This window comes from Rhipicephalus microplus, chromosome 4 (genome assembly GCF_043290135.1).
Source record: "Rhipicephalus microplus isolate Deutch F79 chromosome 4, USDA_Rmic, whole genome shotgun sequence".
Classification (NCBI taxonomy): Eukaryota; Metazoa; Arthropoda; class Arachnida; order Ixodida; family Ixodidae; genus Rhipicephalus; species Rhipicephalus microplus.
In genome coordinates this window covers 212907817-212923364 of record NC_134703.1, presented here as the reverse complement: position 1 = coordinate 212923364, position 15548 = coordinate 212907817, and the positions used below count along the sequence as shown (strand labels likewise).

Genomic DNA, 15548 nt, shown 5'->3' with positions numbered 1-15548 from the left:
GGACTGTGAATGAGTGCAGAATAAATAGATATTTAAATACAAAGTACTTGGGAAGGATAACTATAGCACACTCAAATTGAGGAGACAGGGTAAGCAAAAATATTGAAAAAAATAATGTTTTTTCTTGTGTTATTTGAAATGTACAGTCTTTTTTGAACTAGAATCAGTCGTTTGTCTCAGTGCGAATTTTTTATCGCTAAAATATTTCGAAACATGTGTGGCACCCTGCGATGGTCCCATTCTGATGTAGCAAAGAATTCCGTGCAGTTTGAGCTTCACGGCCATATGGAGAAGTTACAGTTTGCAAGCTGGAGTGCATTCAGTCAATTCAGAAAAGAATGGGCTCAGAACTGTAAAAACAGAAGGAAGCAGAGGCATCTAGCTTTCTGTCAGGAAATCAATATCTGGCTGGGCATGTCATAGTAGTGCCATCATTGGCAAGCATCAGAACTATTGTTTCGCCATTAGAAGAAATAGAGCCAGCTTGGAAGACATCATGCAAAAAACTGTTCGGTTCACATTTTTTTCACATGGCATCAAAGGATATATGGCATCAAAGGCTTGTATGCCACATTGGCAACATCAGTTGACAACTCGGCTCCATTTAGCAATGCCTTGATGAGCGACTTTCAAGACGTCGGCGATACCAATCACAAAGCAGTGACCGTAACACCACCTCGTCACAGCAGCCTGCTGAATACGGCTGGTGCGACTATAATCAGCACTTTGGTGACAGAGCCCGGCCATGCTGACTGCCCTGCTCCGCCAACAATAAACTCTTAACAGCTCGTAGAAATGGCCGCAAGCTGCCAACCTGCAGGCCATTGCATCATTGTTACCGACAAAATCACAAAACAGCGGTCGGTTCCTTGTCGACACCGGTTCCGATATCTGCTGTCACCCACAAGCCCATCTTCAAGGTTCTTGCCCGCCAACATCTTTCGAGCTTAGCACGGCGAATCAGATATAGGGCTCTCTGCATCTACACATTCACCTCAAGAACCTTCGCTGTCACCTTCACTGGAATTTTGTCATTTCCGAGCAAATCATTGGCTCAGACTTTCTGGCTTACTACAACCTCCTTCCCAACTGCCGAAATGACCGGCTCATCGACGCAACAATGGGACATTTCACACCAGGCCAGCGAACGACTGCCCAATAGCCAAGCACCAAAGTACTCGGTGTCAACAATCACTCGCCGTACCATGCCATCTTTGCCGAGTTTTCTGGCTTGACTTGCTATGCAAAGGGCAGCACACCACCGTGCCCCATGTGCGGACCTGTCCAGGACCCCCAGTTTTCTGCGGCACCTTTTGCCTTGACCCAGACCGCTGCGCATAGCTAAGGCAGAGTTTGAAGCCATGCTCCAAGCAGGCATCGATTGTGGCTCCTACTGCCCATGGGCCTCACAATTTCTTCTTTTCTTGAAGAAGACCGAAGGCTGGCGACGTTGTGGGGACTACAGCACCCTCAACGTGCACATCATCCTGAGCAGGTACACCGTCCATCACATACAAAGCTTCACCCATCACATTCAAGGCTGCCTCGTTGTCTCCGTGCTACACGTTATGAAGACTTACACGCAGATACTCGTCATTCTGGACGATGTCCCGAAAACTGCAATAATCACCCTGTTTGTCGTGTTGGAGTTTCCCTTCATAAGCTGTGGCCTAAAGAACGCAGGAAAACTTTTCAGCGCTTCATCCACGAAATCGTCTGTGGCCTCGACTTCTGCTTCATCTATCTTGATGACATATTGGTCTTTTCACGTGGCGCCGAAGAGCACCACGGGCACCTTTGTTTGTTGCTGCAATGCCTCGATGACCACGGCCCGCTCATGAACGTCGAGAAGGGCACACTCGGTGCTTCCACCATTCATTTCCTCGGCCATGAAATTTCGTCAGAGGGAACTCGACCCTTGCCTGAATGCATCTTTCACTTGTAGAAGTACCCTCGACCCACCAACGCTGGAGACCTTTGCTGTTTCCTCGGCATGCTGACCTTCTTTAGACGTTTCTCACCGCACGCCGCTGACTATCAGGTGGCCCTTCATGATGTCTTGGGCTGGTCTACGAGGAAACCAACCCGTCCTGTAGTCACCGACATTGGTGCATTTTCGAGCAATGCAAGGCTGTTCTTTGCACCGCCAGGCTTCTCTCCCGTCCTGTGTCTTATGCTTTCTTGGGACTCTTCACGGAGGTTTTACTGTCAGCGGCGTCATGATGCAACATGTGGACAACACCTGGCACCCCTTGGCATGCTTTCCTTGGCATGCTTCCCTTGGCATGCTTCTCTAGGATACTTCCAGCTCAGAAGGTGACCCCTTCAGTGGCCAGTTCCACCGGCAAAACTGTGACCGCTGCCCCAATGAGATCACCAGCTTATTACAAAGAACTTCTGGCCATATACGAAGCAGTACAACACTTTCGCCACGTTCTCAAAGTGCAGCACTACACCATCTATACCGTTGTCGCCTTCGCTCAACGTCACGACAAACACCCACCTGTTCAGCAGAACCAACTCTCGTTCATCGCACAGTTCATCACCAACATTCAACATGTCAGTGGAAAAGACGATGTGGTCACCAACGCGCTTTCACATGTAGCCACCATCAGCTCAGTGCAGATAATAAAGGACGTCCTCACCAAGACTCAGACCACGGACGCAAAACTGCAAGAACTTCTCAAGGGCACGTCCTCACTACACCTACAAGGAGTCCATATTCTAGGGTCAACATGTCGACGAGATTAAACAGGCCCTATGTACTCCTGTCTCATCGCCATGGTCTTTTCAACCAGCTCCACAACTTCAGCCATTCCGGCATACGTTCCTCTACACGCCTCGTGACTGACTGCTGTGTTTGGCCCTCCATGCAACACGATTGTCGAATCTGGGCGTTCTCCTGCATTCACTGCGAATAGGCTTAGGTCACCAGTATTGTCACGTCAACACTCGGAATATTTTCTCAGCTCTCTGGTCGGTTTGAGCACGTCCACCTCGACATTATAGGGCCCTTTTCTTCGTCTGGACCCTACCGCTACTGCCTCACCACCATCGATCGGCACACTCGATGGCCCGAGGAAAGGCCCTTCAAGGAAATCACTGCGGTAGACATCCCCTGGGCCTATTTCATCTGCTGGATTGCCTGTTCCAACACCCCCCCCCCCCCACCGCATAACCGCTGACCACGAACAACAGTTTGAGTCTCACCTATTCAGGCTGGTTGGACTGACGATTGGGTTTGAAGGCTTGAGAACCATCAGCTACCATTCCTGTGCCAACAGGATTATCGAGCGTTTCTATATATTGTTCAAAGCCACCCTTATGTGTGCCACTCAGACTCAACCTGGCTCGAGGCCATGCCTACTCTATTCCTTGGTCTGCGCACCACCTTCAAGCCAGGCATTCATGCTAGACCAGCAAAGCTCGTCTGAGGCGAACCATTCCATCTACCAGATGAATTTCTCGCAGCTCTGCCATCCAGCACTACGACGTCGGCCCCCACCGACTTTGTCGGCCCAGCTCCGACGCACCATCACCGCTTTATGCCTCTCACCCCCAGCCCACCACAGCAAGCCTACACATTTCGCGTTCAAGGAGATAACATCATACACGCACACTTTTTTTCTCTGCAGTGACATCGTCTCCCGGCCTTTCCAGCCATCCTACAGCGGACCCTACCTAGCCGTGCATCGCGACGTCAAGTACTTCGTGCTGCGCCTGAACGAGAATGACGTCCACAATGCGATTGACCAACTCAAGTCTGCATACATCCAGACTAGCTCATTCTGAATTATTTGCTAAATTCCTGCATGGGAAAACTCAATACCTACTGAGTTGTTGAATTGTTGTGGTGGAGTACGCTCAAAAAGAAAAAGGTATTCCCAGACACCAAGAACAAAAAATATGCGCTCTTGATGCTGTGCTCACTTTTAATTGTGGCAGTATGTCCCGTATGCATGTACTGAACTCTTTCGGAGTTTTGCCAAGGCACTGTACAGTGCTGGGCCTACGCACCTTTGACCTGTCTCCACAGTATTTTGCTGACAGGGTTGTACAGCAGGCCACAAAGGAGGTATGGCCAGGCAAGAGATTTCTACAAAAAAAAAAAAAAGAAAAATGATATCTATGATGAGTATCTGGCTGGAGCCAATCGAACGGGAGCTTCAATTTGCTGTTATGTTGTATTTTGAAAGTAATGTGCATTTTCAACTTTAAATGCGATTATCTCAAAACATGCTTTTCTTTAGTTTTTGATCCATTATCTCAGCAACAACTGTACCTATTCAGATAATGTAATAGAGATTATGCTGAAGCAGAATTTTGGTAACGGGAGGAAGTGGTCTTCACAGCATGTAATAGCTATTACAGAGTGATAATTAGGCATCTCAATTTAAAAAAAAATGAAAAAATAAGCACTACAATTTTTAGTGCTAAATCTGCCTCATGAAAAAGAGGAATGGCCAATGGTCACAATCATGGTAAAATAATTACTGTAACTTTTATGGTTATGGAGAAAGCGGTACATAAACTTTGTCTAAAATACATGGCTGGTACAGGATTTTGTTATTTTTGTTGCAACAGTATTGAATGCTTTGAAATAACATTGTATTTATTTGGTGTACTTATAGACAGTTCTTTGTAGGTGGAGTCTGAAAGGGCTAAACAAAAATGCATTGCCCTCTGCCATTCTCACTCGGTATTATTGTTAGTTTCTGCTCGCCCTGTGTATGGATCTGTGTGTCTTTCTTCATCTGTGAGCAGTGTACTGCTAGTGTCAACCTGTGTTGTTAGTTTGCACTTGTCTTATATGCGTGCTTTTTATGCTTGAGCAATGTACTGCAGTTTTAATCGTTCATGTTACCATTAACAAGAGGGCAGAATTTTTGCGAGTCTTCGAAACAGCAACTGCAACCACAGTGGCATCTTTTGTGTCAATCAGTGCATGCATGGGAACAGGCTTAGGTAATAGCGTAGCAGGGAGTGATAAACGTGAGAGTAACAAAGGGACCGCCTTTTGAAAAATTTTGAACCAGAAGGCGATCAGCAATCGCAGCAAGCAGGAATCAGCCGAAGGACAAAACCAAAACTAGCCAGCACATCGCCATGGTGAAGCATAAAAGAACACACACAGACCGTGTTAAAAAAGCTTCCTTGTATTCTTGCAGTGTTGCTGCACAGGCCAAGCTAGCAAAATTATTAGAAAAAGTGCACGTGTTAAACACATAAGCAGTGATGAGTATGTACGTCATTGACCATCTTGAGAGTGTTAGCAAGTGATGCATATGTATGACGTCGACCCTGGAAGAGTTGATGAAACAGAACAACATTCGAACTGCAGCAGCAGTTTTTCTCCAAGGTGGCATCATAGCGAAAAGTGACAATCTTATTTGTAGGTGTTTCTTTTGATGGGATTTAAATTTTTTTATTGATTTGTGACTTGTTTACGTTAAGTAGGGTTCATACTAAAAGTATTGAAAACAATATGTTTCTTTCATGAGTGTATGATGCAGTGTGCATGTTGAAAGATGCAATCATTGAAATGCCAGTTGCCTGCAAGGGCTGGTTCAGGCTAGATGTGTCAAGTGACTCGGTACAAGTGCAAAATACAGTGAGTGATTGATAACGAGTTCATCAGATTTTCTGCTAGCCTCAGGATATCCAACAAGAACTCCAACATCTTTGCAGGTCCAACTTCGCACCAGCAAGCTATTTCTTGTAAAAGTGACATCCTTCCTCCCCGCCCTAAGTGCTGTCAAAGAAGCTTGTACAGGTACCCGCAAGCACATCCCACCTATTGGCAAGTCTTCGAGTTGTGGGAAAGCTGTTTTCAAAAGTTTGTTGGTGCTCAACAATTCTACATTGAGAACTTTTCGGGCAACGTAGAAATAAACCGATTGTTCTACACTTCACCCCCCATACTTCTTATACAAAGCATGTACATAACTATATCTGCTGAATGGCAGCTTTTATTTGCGGCTCCACTGCTTGTAAAACAGATAAAATGAAATTGATCGTGTTAGTTATACTGGCTTTTTTTTTTTTAAAGCTTTTGGTGGTAACAAAAATGAGTCAGTGACTCAAGCTCTTTGAATGAAAAGTGTTGCAAAAAGTTTGTGTAACAGAAACAAGCTGACAAAATTTATTCTGTCGACGATGATGTCTTCTGTCCCCACTAGTATCATGCAATGAGCTCTAGAGGAAGCATTTTTGCAAATGAAAACTGTTGAATAAGAGGTGCAGCCATGGATTTGTTTGTGTGTAGGAACTATCTTCAATTACTTCTGTTCTCATGCGTGGGAAGCTCACTAGAGTAACAATGCTCAGCTTGTTTTTTCGCTGTGCAGTGGGGATCCCAGGCGCTGGAGAACATGCGCATTGTTCCTCCTGGTTCAGGAATTGTGCACCAGGTGAACCTCGAGTTCCTGGGACGTGTTGTCTTCCACCATGATGGCTGGCTGTACCCAGATAGCTTGGTGGGAGCCGATTCACACACTACCATGATCAATGGCCTTGGTGTGCTGGGCTGGGGTGAGCACCTTTACTCGCCCCTTCTTCTCATGGGCCGTAATAGTTACTGAACCAGATTTCTACTTTTAAAGGCTGAACCTACATTTTTCTGTTCATTCTTTCCTAAAACAATAAGAAATTGAAGTAGTTTAACAGACGACTAAGTAAGTATAACAGATAATTATTTATCTTATGCTATCTTTTGAAATCGGTGATTAGAAATTTGTCAATAGAGGGTGGGTGCTGGAACTGATTTGCTTAGTGCTGGTGTGTTGTCTTATGATCCCAACAAAAGTAGCCGTGGCAAGTCGGAAGGTTAAAAGAGGTAGGGTGTGTGGCAGGGGCGGAATCACTGCATCAATCTGACCAGCTGCGCCTAAACGGCAATTTGCATAGCGATGCGGAATTCAGCCAAGGCTTATCATCGACCCAGCAAAACATGTTGGATACACAAAGGGCGCAGCTGTGACCATATCCCGTATAGTTCAGTCACGTGGTATTCAAGTTCATCCACGATGTTCGCACCCTGCGTGAACTTAACACCATGCATGAATCTTGCGCTACGTGAATAAAATGCATGACTCTTGTTAAAGGGTCCCTGAAACGGTTTTTTCACATTACATTTTTGATTAGACCACTACTGGAGCAAATCATTGTCATTAGAGTTCAATAGAAACACCATTATTAACGCAGCTACGAACGCAGCTACGAGTACTAAAAAAGAACCCTCCTCCTCCACTCCGCCTTCCACCTTCAACTGCCCTCAACTCTTCCTTCGAGCGCACAATGTGACGTGAGACTGCATACGTGTAAATCTCGACGCCAATCCGATACCAGCTGTCAGGGCTGCGCATTCCACAGCCAATCAGATCAGCTAGAAACGATAGCTTCAGTGGGGCAGAGCATGTCGCTTGGTGCATTGGCATTTGAAAACACGTTTGGCCAAGTTGCAGCGATCTGCAGAGATCTGGAGCGATTTGCAGCATTAAAGCGTTGTAATAAATTACACATTTGACGCAGAGAGCTCAAATCGATCTCTAAATTACCCTTGGGACCTTGTCTACTGGCCCAATGTGTTTGTTAAAAATTGTCAAAACTGTCTCGGGGTCCCTTTAACATGCCGCTTGCGGGCAAACCTCATTATGCGAGTTTATCTTTTAACAGCAGCGAAACTGTTAGATGGCAGTGGTGTTGCAAAAAACTTGTTGCACCTTCGAGTAATAAAAACTGAAAAAAAAAAAAGAGAAAAAGTTTCCCCGGCGAAAGCGACAATTGTGATGCTGCAATGCTAATGTCGCATGCGCTTCTTACTTTCTATTTTTGTTACTGCCTCATTATATGTGCCATGCTGCTATGCCTCAACCTGACCCGAATGACTGGGAACCATCTAGATAATCTTCCACTGACATTACGCGCACAATGCATACAATAGTTTGTTCTGGAACTTACGCGACCACTAGCGATAATGCTGGAACCTTTGATGGCATGCCCCCGCGCTTCACTGCTTGGCATAATATGGCGACCGACGCTCTATGTTCTCTGCTATCATTTTATAGCGTGTATTGCTTGTAGACTGACATTTCATTTTTCGGGCTCAGGTTCTCCCCAGGAAAAAGTTCAGTCATGAAAATGGCCACTGCTGCCTTCGTCAACGTCACGACCCCATTGAAATATGATGTAAGGCTGACAGCTGACTCTTTTGGATCCAAAATAGTGTTACTTGACAAAACGCTGGTGTAAGAGAATTGGCTTGGTCGCTTCATGGAGAGGAGCTCTTTTTGCACAATCTCTTCCCGTTGAGAGCGCACCACGTAGAAGGGCGTAAAAGCTGTGTGCTGATGCTTGCCGAGGTAGTGCTTGCGCCACCGATCGTGCCCTTAGAATCAAAATTCACAGCTGCTGCTCGAGCTCCCCATATCTTTTCATGCTCGTCAAGACGGTCGGTATGTTTACTCTCTGGTTGAACATTCGATGGCTGTTCTAACATGCAACGGGATGCTATCGCGTGCGCCTTCCAAGCAACGGAGATCGGTCGCTTCACTTAGTCTGGTTGAGCATTGCTCATTGCCCCCGCTCGCACAATTCTTTCGTGGGTAGAACATGTGATGCACAGGGATGTTACTAACTTCAAGCTTACGTGGAACATGACCGCGACGACTAAAATGCATCGAGTGTCCATGCAACTCCTATGCCAATAAAAAGAGAATGAACTTTGCGCTCAATCGCTTAGCAATGGTGCGACGAGCGCATCTAATTTTTCTCGTGTTTCTCACATCGGCTTGGAAGCTTCAATGACCGCAACATAAGTTCTTTAAATTCATTTTTAGTCAAATTGGATTTAAAATAAAAATAACTGTTATCAGCTCATCTCAAGTTTAAGTACTGTTTATGTTGAATGCAGTATGTAATGACATTTTAATATCACATTATAGCATTAATATTTGTTTATTGTCTAAGGTCAAACAGCTATCCAAAGTGCTGCTTATGTCTTTTCTTTCGAGTTGCTGCGCTTTCAGCTTTGATGTTGTAAGGTTTAGGGGATATGTGAAACTAGATACGCTTTCACATAACATATTTACAGATTTTCCGTGTCTTCTTATAGCTTGTTGGGACAGGAGGGAAGGGGACAGAAAGGAAAGATCAAGGAAGAAAAAAAAGGGGGGTGGGGAAGAAAAAAAGTATAAAAAACAGGAAAGAGAAAAAAAAAGTAGAAAGAAAAAATTACAGCTTATTCATAGAGTGAATAATGATGAGTGGGGCGAAGCGCTGGAGGGTTTCATCGCTTAACTATGAACCATCTGAGATTATCACCCACAACATCACCAAAGACGTGACAAACACTATATATCTATACAAGAACTTTTATTATTGGTGAGTGGTAGCTATACGTACGGTAGCTCTCTTTTCATTATAACGGCTTTATGGTCAGTGAAGTGATGCAACGGTGATGGAGCGTAGCGGAATGGTTGCAAAGACAAAGTAGTGGCCAGTTTGCAAAGGTGGAACAATAGGCGGTCACACAGAAACAAGGGATGGACACAGTGGGAAAATTTATGGTTCTTGAACTCACACCTGGATGCAAGTACATGACCACCTTGCATTTCATATTGGCTACTTCTCAACGGCATTGGCTTTGTGGTCGCTAAAGTGGTGGATCGGTGATGGGGTGTAGTGGGATGTTTGCAAGGTGGCTACATACACCATCAGAGGAAGGACAGATGCACACCCTAAGGAGCTTTGCCCCTAAAAGCATGAGGGCATTGGGAATGAACGGCATCACAAGAGAAAAAGCAAACGTAAATTGCACCCACCCTTCCCCAAAGTGGATAGTGTGACGACCTGTGTTTATTATTGCACCTTTCGGTGCAATCCACTGGCGGCTTGTCTACCTTTAGAGTTTACAACGAATTGGTGGGGGGGGACTTGAAATGTCCACAGCGCCGGAAGATATGAAAAAGCAATATAGATTCTATATTGTCAGGGGCATACGCCTAATAGCTGTACCAGGGGGTAATATTATTGTCGCAATGGGAGGCTCGGCACAGAGGACTTATTAGAAAGAGACATTTCAGTCTTTTAGTGATTGTAATGCTGATACAATGCCTGAGTGTTCGTTTATTTTGTTTTTTATTGTGTTGAGTTTTTAGAGAATGTAAGATTTCCATTGTTCTCATTCTCCGAATGTTCGAAAATTGTTTTCCAATAGTGCAGCCCTGATCTAACCAAAGCTGCCATCTTTCAATGTGCTGTGTTTTGAAAGTGGGAGACCTGGCAAGGAACGTACATGTGCGCGATGGTTGTTGAATCTAATTCTAAATGGTGTGTCTGTCTGGCCAACGTATTGCATGTTACTTACCCCACTTCCACATTCCAGAATGTATCTGAGTCACACTCTAGTGCAACACTTATGCTGTGCTTAAAATCCTAGTGGGTGCTTTCCGTCATTGTCAGCATGTGTTTGCATACTTTGCATCTGCGTTTTCCGCAAGGTTGACACCCTGTCTGATGTTTTATGCTTATTTTTGAATTTAATTAATGATACTTTATACTTTTGGGCCACCTGTGTATCACACAAGGAGAAGTGAAAATTTTAAATAGTCGCACGCTCTGTTCTAATATGTTAAAGTGTTTTCTTAGAACCTCGTTTATGTTCGGTGGGTTGCTTTTGAATGGTAATAGCAAATTTTTGTTGTACTGGTCAGCATCTTTCTGTTGTTTTAAAAGAGGCTGCCGGTTTAGAGTTTCCGCTTTTTCGATGGCGTCACCGACTATATCTGGCAGGTATTCTTGATTAAGGAGTACTTTGCGCATACGTGTGCTGTTCTTGTGGAAGTCCTTGGTGCGGGAGCAGGTTCGTCGAAATCTGTGTGCTTGGGAATAGGGAATGCTGGTCTTGCAGTGTCGCGGGTGGCAGCTTTTGAAGTGCAGGTATTGTTGCCTGTCCAAAAGTTTCTGTATATGCTAGTTGCTAACGCACTATTGTCTATTCGAAGTAGTACATCAAGGAAGCTCATTTCAGTGTTAGAGTGGGAGTGTTTAAAATAAATGCTGGGATGCGTTTTTAAAATGCCTATAAATTTGAAGAGCTTGTTTTCTGAATGTGTCAGAATAATGAATATGTCGTCTAGGTACCGTTCATGGAATAAAGGTGGTATCAAAGGATGAAAGAAAATGGAACTCTATATACAGTAGAGCCCGCTTACAACGAACCTGAGCCGGACACAGCATCTGTTCGCTATATCCCGAAGTTCGTAGTAAATGAAACACAGCTTTTAACAATTTTGCGAGTGAGAACGCAAAATTTTTTGCCCACAAAAATTCCTTGATGCACGTGTTTGGAAGAGCAGAGGCGATAAGGGAGGTCTCGAGTTTATTTCAAACGGCAGCGTGCTCTTCGCTGAGGCCTGTGGCATAAGCTGCATGAAGCACTGGCTCCAAAGTTTCGTCGTTCTTGCAATATGATTCCTCCAAATCGCTCTTGCCATATACTTAATTCACAATGCCCTAATTCGTGCACGGTTCCACGGTGTCCGCATCATCATCGGCCATAACTAAACTATCGCAACTGATGTCCAACCCGCTCTGCCAGGTCGGACTCGACGACGCCCTGCCACAAATTGCCGCCATAATGATCCTGTTCGAAAGCTTTAGGGTCGGCATCGGGCCCGCCCGACGTCGACGAAGTCGCCCTCGCCAAAACAGTTGCGCACGTATGTAGCCGTCATCACCGCCCACGAAATCTTCACCATCTCCACAACTGAATACCCGGATTACTGAAGCGGCAAGTTAGCTGCCAAGTGGTCAACAGCTATAAGCAAGCGCTACCCAAGGGGCACCTAACACGTAGATCACGCCCAAGCCAAGCGGTCACACTTTCAACGTTTTGTTGAGCGGCAGGAAAAAGCGTGCAAGGCCTCCCGTCCGCCATTCTGGCCACACATGCACACTGAGAGCAAGCAACACGCGCTCACGCAACACACATGCCAGAACGCGTGTTACAGGTCTGGGTTCATTTCTAGTCGTGAAAATGAAACTTCTGAATTCGAGCCAGCTGGCGTCGCGGAGCGGTGAAGACTGGCGAAAGAGTTGTGTCAAGAGAGGATAGCCAGTTTGCAAGAGAAGGGCAAGGAGTTGCGATAGAGTGAAGAGAGAGGATGATACGTAGGGAAGGTGACCTTGAAAACCAAAACATGCAGGAAGAAGGCAGGTCGGGCAGCTTGCTTGAATGGTTCGCGAAACGTGGAACTCCTGCATAGAATGCGTGCGCAGAGGTTTACGCACGACCGTCTGGATCGATGCACACGGCTGTGGTCAAAGAATTGTTTTGTTGCGCTGGCAGGTTTGCGGGCATCACCGATTTCGATATTTTCCAATTCGTGCAGCGCAAATTAACAGCCGTTTTTATGCTTGCGCACGTGTGCAGAGGGCATGCTGAGCCGAGTGCAAAGTGAGCGAGAACATGTCCCAAACACGAAAAGAATCTCGAATTATTAGAGTGGGTTGGGTAGCATACGCGCGTGCACTAGAACGATACAGTAAGACAAGACCCTGACGATCGAATACAGATGATGTTGGCAAATGGTCTGGTCACTCCAGGCGGGCGACGTCAGTGACAGTAGCAGCAATCAAAAACAGGGGAGGTGGCCGACCGGTCTTCGAAAGATGGGTGGCAGTGTGAAAACACAGGCCACGTCTGGCGATGCGGGGTGCTCAGAGTAATGGAGGGACAAAGGACAGAAGGGTGCGTAACAAAGAGCGGTTGGGGAGAGTGGCAACCAGAGGGGCGCGGAGGCAGGGTCGTCGTTTAACAATAAGTTCGTGGTCGAAAGGGGTTTGCTGGGAAGTCTGCAGAGTGCCGACTCTGTTTGCTGTAACCGATCAGCGGCGCTCGAAGACGTTCGTTCTATGTGTGATTTTGTGTCATTGAAACTATGTATATCTTCAAGGTCAGGCGGATATTGTTTGTTTTAAATGGGGCCACTTCATGTGGGCTCGACTGTAGTGCATCAATACGTTAGAGTAGTTTGGGGCCATTCTTGTACCTGTTGCTATGCCGCTGAAGGTACAGTCAAACTCCGCTACATTGAAACTCGTGGGGTGTGGAAAAAGTTTCGTTGAAGCGAAAAATTCATTGTAGTGAAATAGCGAAATATATTGCTGATCTGAGCTAGCAAAACAAAGAAACGTATATTCTTAAAATTAAAAAAAAAAAATTGGCCCGAGCCTGCACGTTTCACTGCAAAGACGATAGTCTTGCGTCTGGAGAGAGTGAACAAAACGTTTATTTGCTGTTCTGCACAAGGAAATCGGTGAATGGTATTCTGGAGGCGCTGCGTTAGAGTGCCTCGAGCATGTAGTCAAGGCGAATGAGCGCATCGAGGCACGTTAGACACGAGCGCCATCTGGCAGTTATCGTCGAAAACGAAGGCATGCGCGCCTGCGGAGAAAGATGCGTGCCAGTCTCGGAGGTGATAAGGTGTAGAACGCAAAGCGACGGCCAGGTGCCACCGCCGTGTTATCGTAGCAAAGCCTTCGAAACACTTATCTTTTAGCATCACGTTGCACTGTCAGCGCAGCGCGATAAACGCTACAGTTCTTAGAGTTACTTGTGTCTGCCTCTTCTAGTATGAAGGCAGACATACAAAACATAGACGTGTTGTTATGGCACCTCAGATATGTGCAATAATTGCTTTTTAATTGACCATCGCCGACTATGAACGCGAAATCTTGAGCAACGTTGGTGGTCACTGCGGATAGGGTTGGCCGTTTATAGTGCCGTTTGAGGTATCGTTAAGGGTTGGACAAACAGATAAATGCACAGACAGACAGACCAAAATTTTTTTGTCGAGGGTCGTCAAGAAAGATTATTGTCTTTAAAAATGTCCGCTGCTTCCTATTCTTTCCTAGCAGCGTCATGATGTGATTCTCGTCCATGCATTGCGAGGCCATGGTGAAAAGCACGCTGAAACAACGCTTGAAACTGCTTCCGTGAACGAACCAAACAGTTGCATTAACACATTAACACTAGCAGCTGTCCGCCGTCACAAGTGTCCGACAACACTGAAATGGAGGCAGGGTATCGAGGAGTGGCGACTTTTGCATTATTCTATGCCATTCTTATCATCCATGACTCTCGGCTAGGTGATTATGTTGATAATACGGACGAATAGTTGCTTTGATTACTTACCACACTGGCCAAACACGAACATAATGATAAGCAACGGAATCAAAAAATGCATCGTGCCGCTGTTGCACCCAACAGCTGCGAGAAAGAAACAATGAACTGAGCGACTGAGCTTCAGCTTCGGATCATCTGCAGCTCAAAAGCACGCCAGTGACAAAACAAAAAGCAGGGCAGTCTTATTGCCATCACTATCGAGCAATGGCGGCGCCCATGCTTGCTGAACAGCGGCGGTATAGCGGCGGTTTCTGGTGATGCCAACGCGTGTCTTAGACTTCGTTGTCACATTTTCAGGCTCTGAAAATGCATTGAAATGTACAAGATTGGGTTTACTGCATAGCAATAAGTATCTGAGCCTGGAATTGCATCGTGAAATTTCGTTGAAGCGGGACGATCGAAGAAAAAGTGTTTGTTGTGGCGACAATATTTATGCATTAACTCCTATGGACTGCTGACGGGGAATCGTAATTTTTTCGTTGTAGCGGAAATTTCGTTGAAGCGGCCTTCGCTGTAGCGGAGTTCGACTGTAGTACTGACTGTTAAATTCAAAGCTGTTCAATTCGAGTACAAGTCTCGTTAAGATTTCAATTATTCTTTTGCTTGGATATGTGTCAGAGTTGTGGGTGCCATACGATTCAACAAGTGCCCTTACATCTTAGTCATGCTGGATATTTCTGTAGAGTGAACGAATATATAATGTTACGACGAATGCACCGTTTGGAATATTTACTTCTGATATCTCCCGAAGGAAATGGTTTGTGTCACGCAAGAAGGACGCATTTGTGGGTGGTATGTCTTTGAATAATGAGTCAATATAACTAGAAATAGGTTCATTTAACGTTCCCCTGTCTGATATAATGGGTCTGCCAGGGTTTCCCTCTCTGTGAATCTTCGGCAGCATGTAAAAACGACCAGGCACCGAATGTACCGTAACAAGTGTCTTTTGCAGCTTTGAAAATAGCGCCTTCACGTGTGAGTTCCTCTAGGCTTGTTACAATTATCTCTTTGTGCTCCATGATAGGATCTGAGCTGGAGTGTTTGTAGAATCATGTCGGGAAATATGAAAGAGCCGTTAATTGTGGCGCCGTCATCAATATTCATTATATGCATTGGCTCCTGTCAGTGAAGGAAAAGAAGAAAAAGGAGAAAAAGAAAAAGAAAAAAAAGAAAGAGAAGTAAAAAGGGGGGGGGGGGGGGGACTGTACGACCTTCAGGACCACTAATCTGTGCGTTCCAGCTGTGCTTCAAGCGGGAAATGATTTCTCTATAGATGTATACGCTAAAAGCTTTGTTAGGTGGTAACATTATTGTTGAAATGGGAGGCTAGGGGCGGTTTACTGGTTAGAGAGGAGCGTTT

At 45.5% G+C, this 15548-nt stretch overlaps 1 protein-coding gene across 2 annotated transcripts in view; it reads left to right on the top strand.

Moving 5' to 3' along the window:
• Positions 1–15548, top strand: part of LOC119172490 (cytoplasmic aconitate hydratase) — a 609523-nt gene that overhangs the window by 211502 nt on the left and 382473 nt on the right. For both annotated transcript variants that reach the window (XM_037423609.2, XM_037423610.2), the window contains one exon: positions 6348–6531. In XM_037423609.2, coding sequence (XP_037279506.2) covers positions 6348–6531 — 184 coding nt within the window. The remainder of the gene's footprint in view (positions 1–6347; positions 6532–15548) is intronic.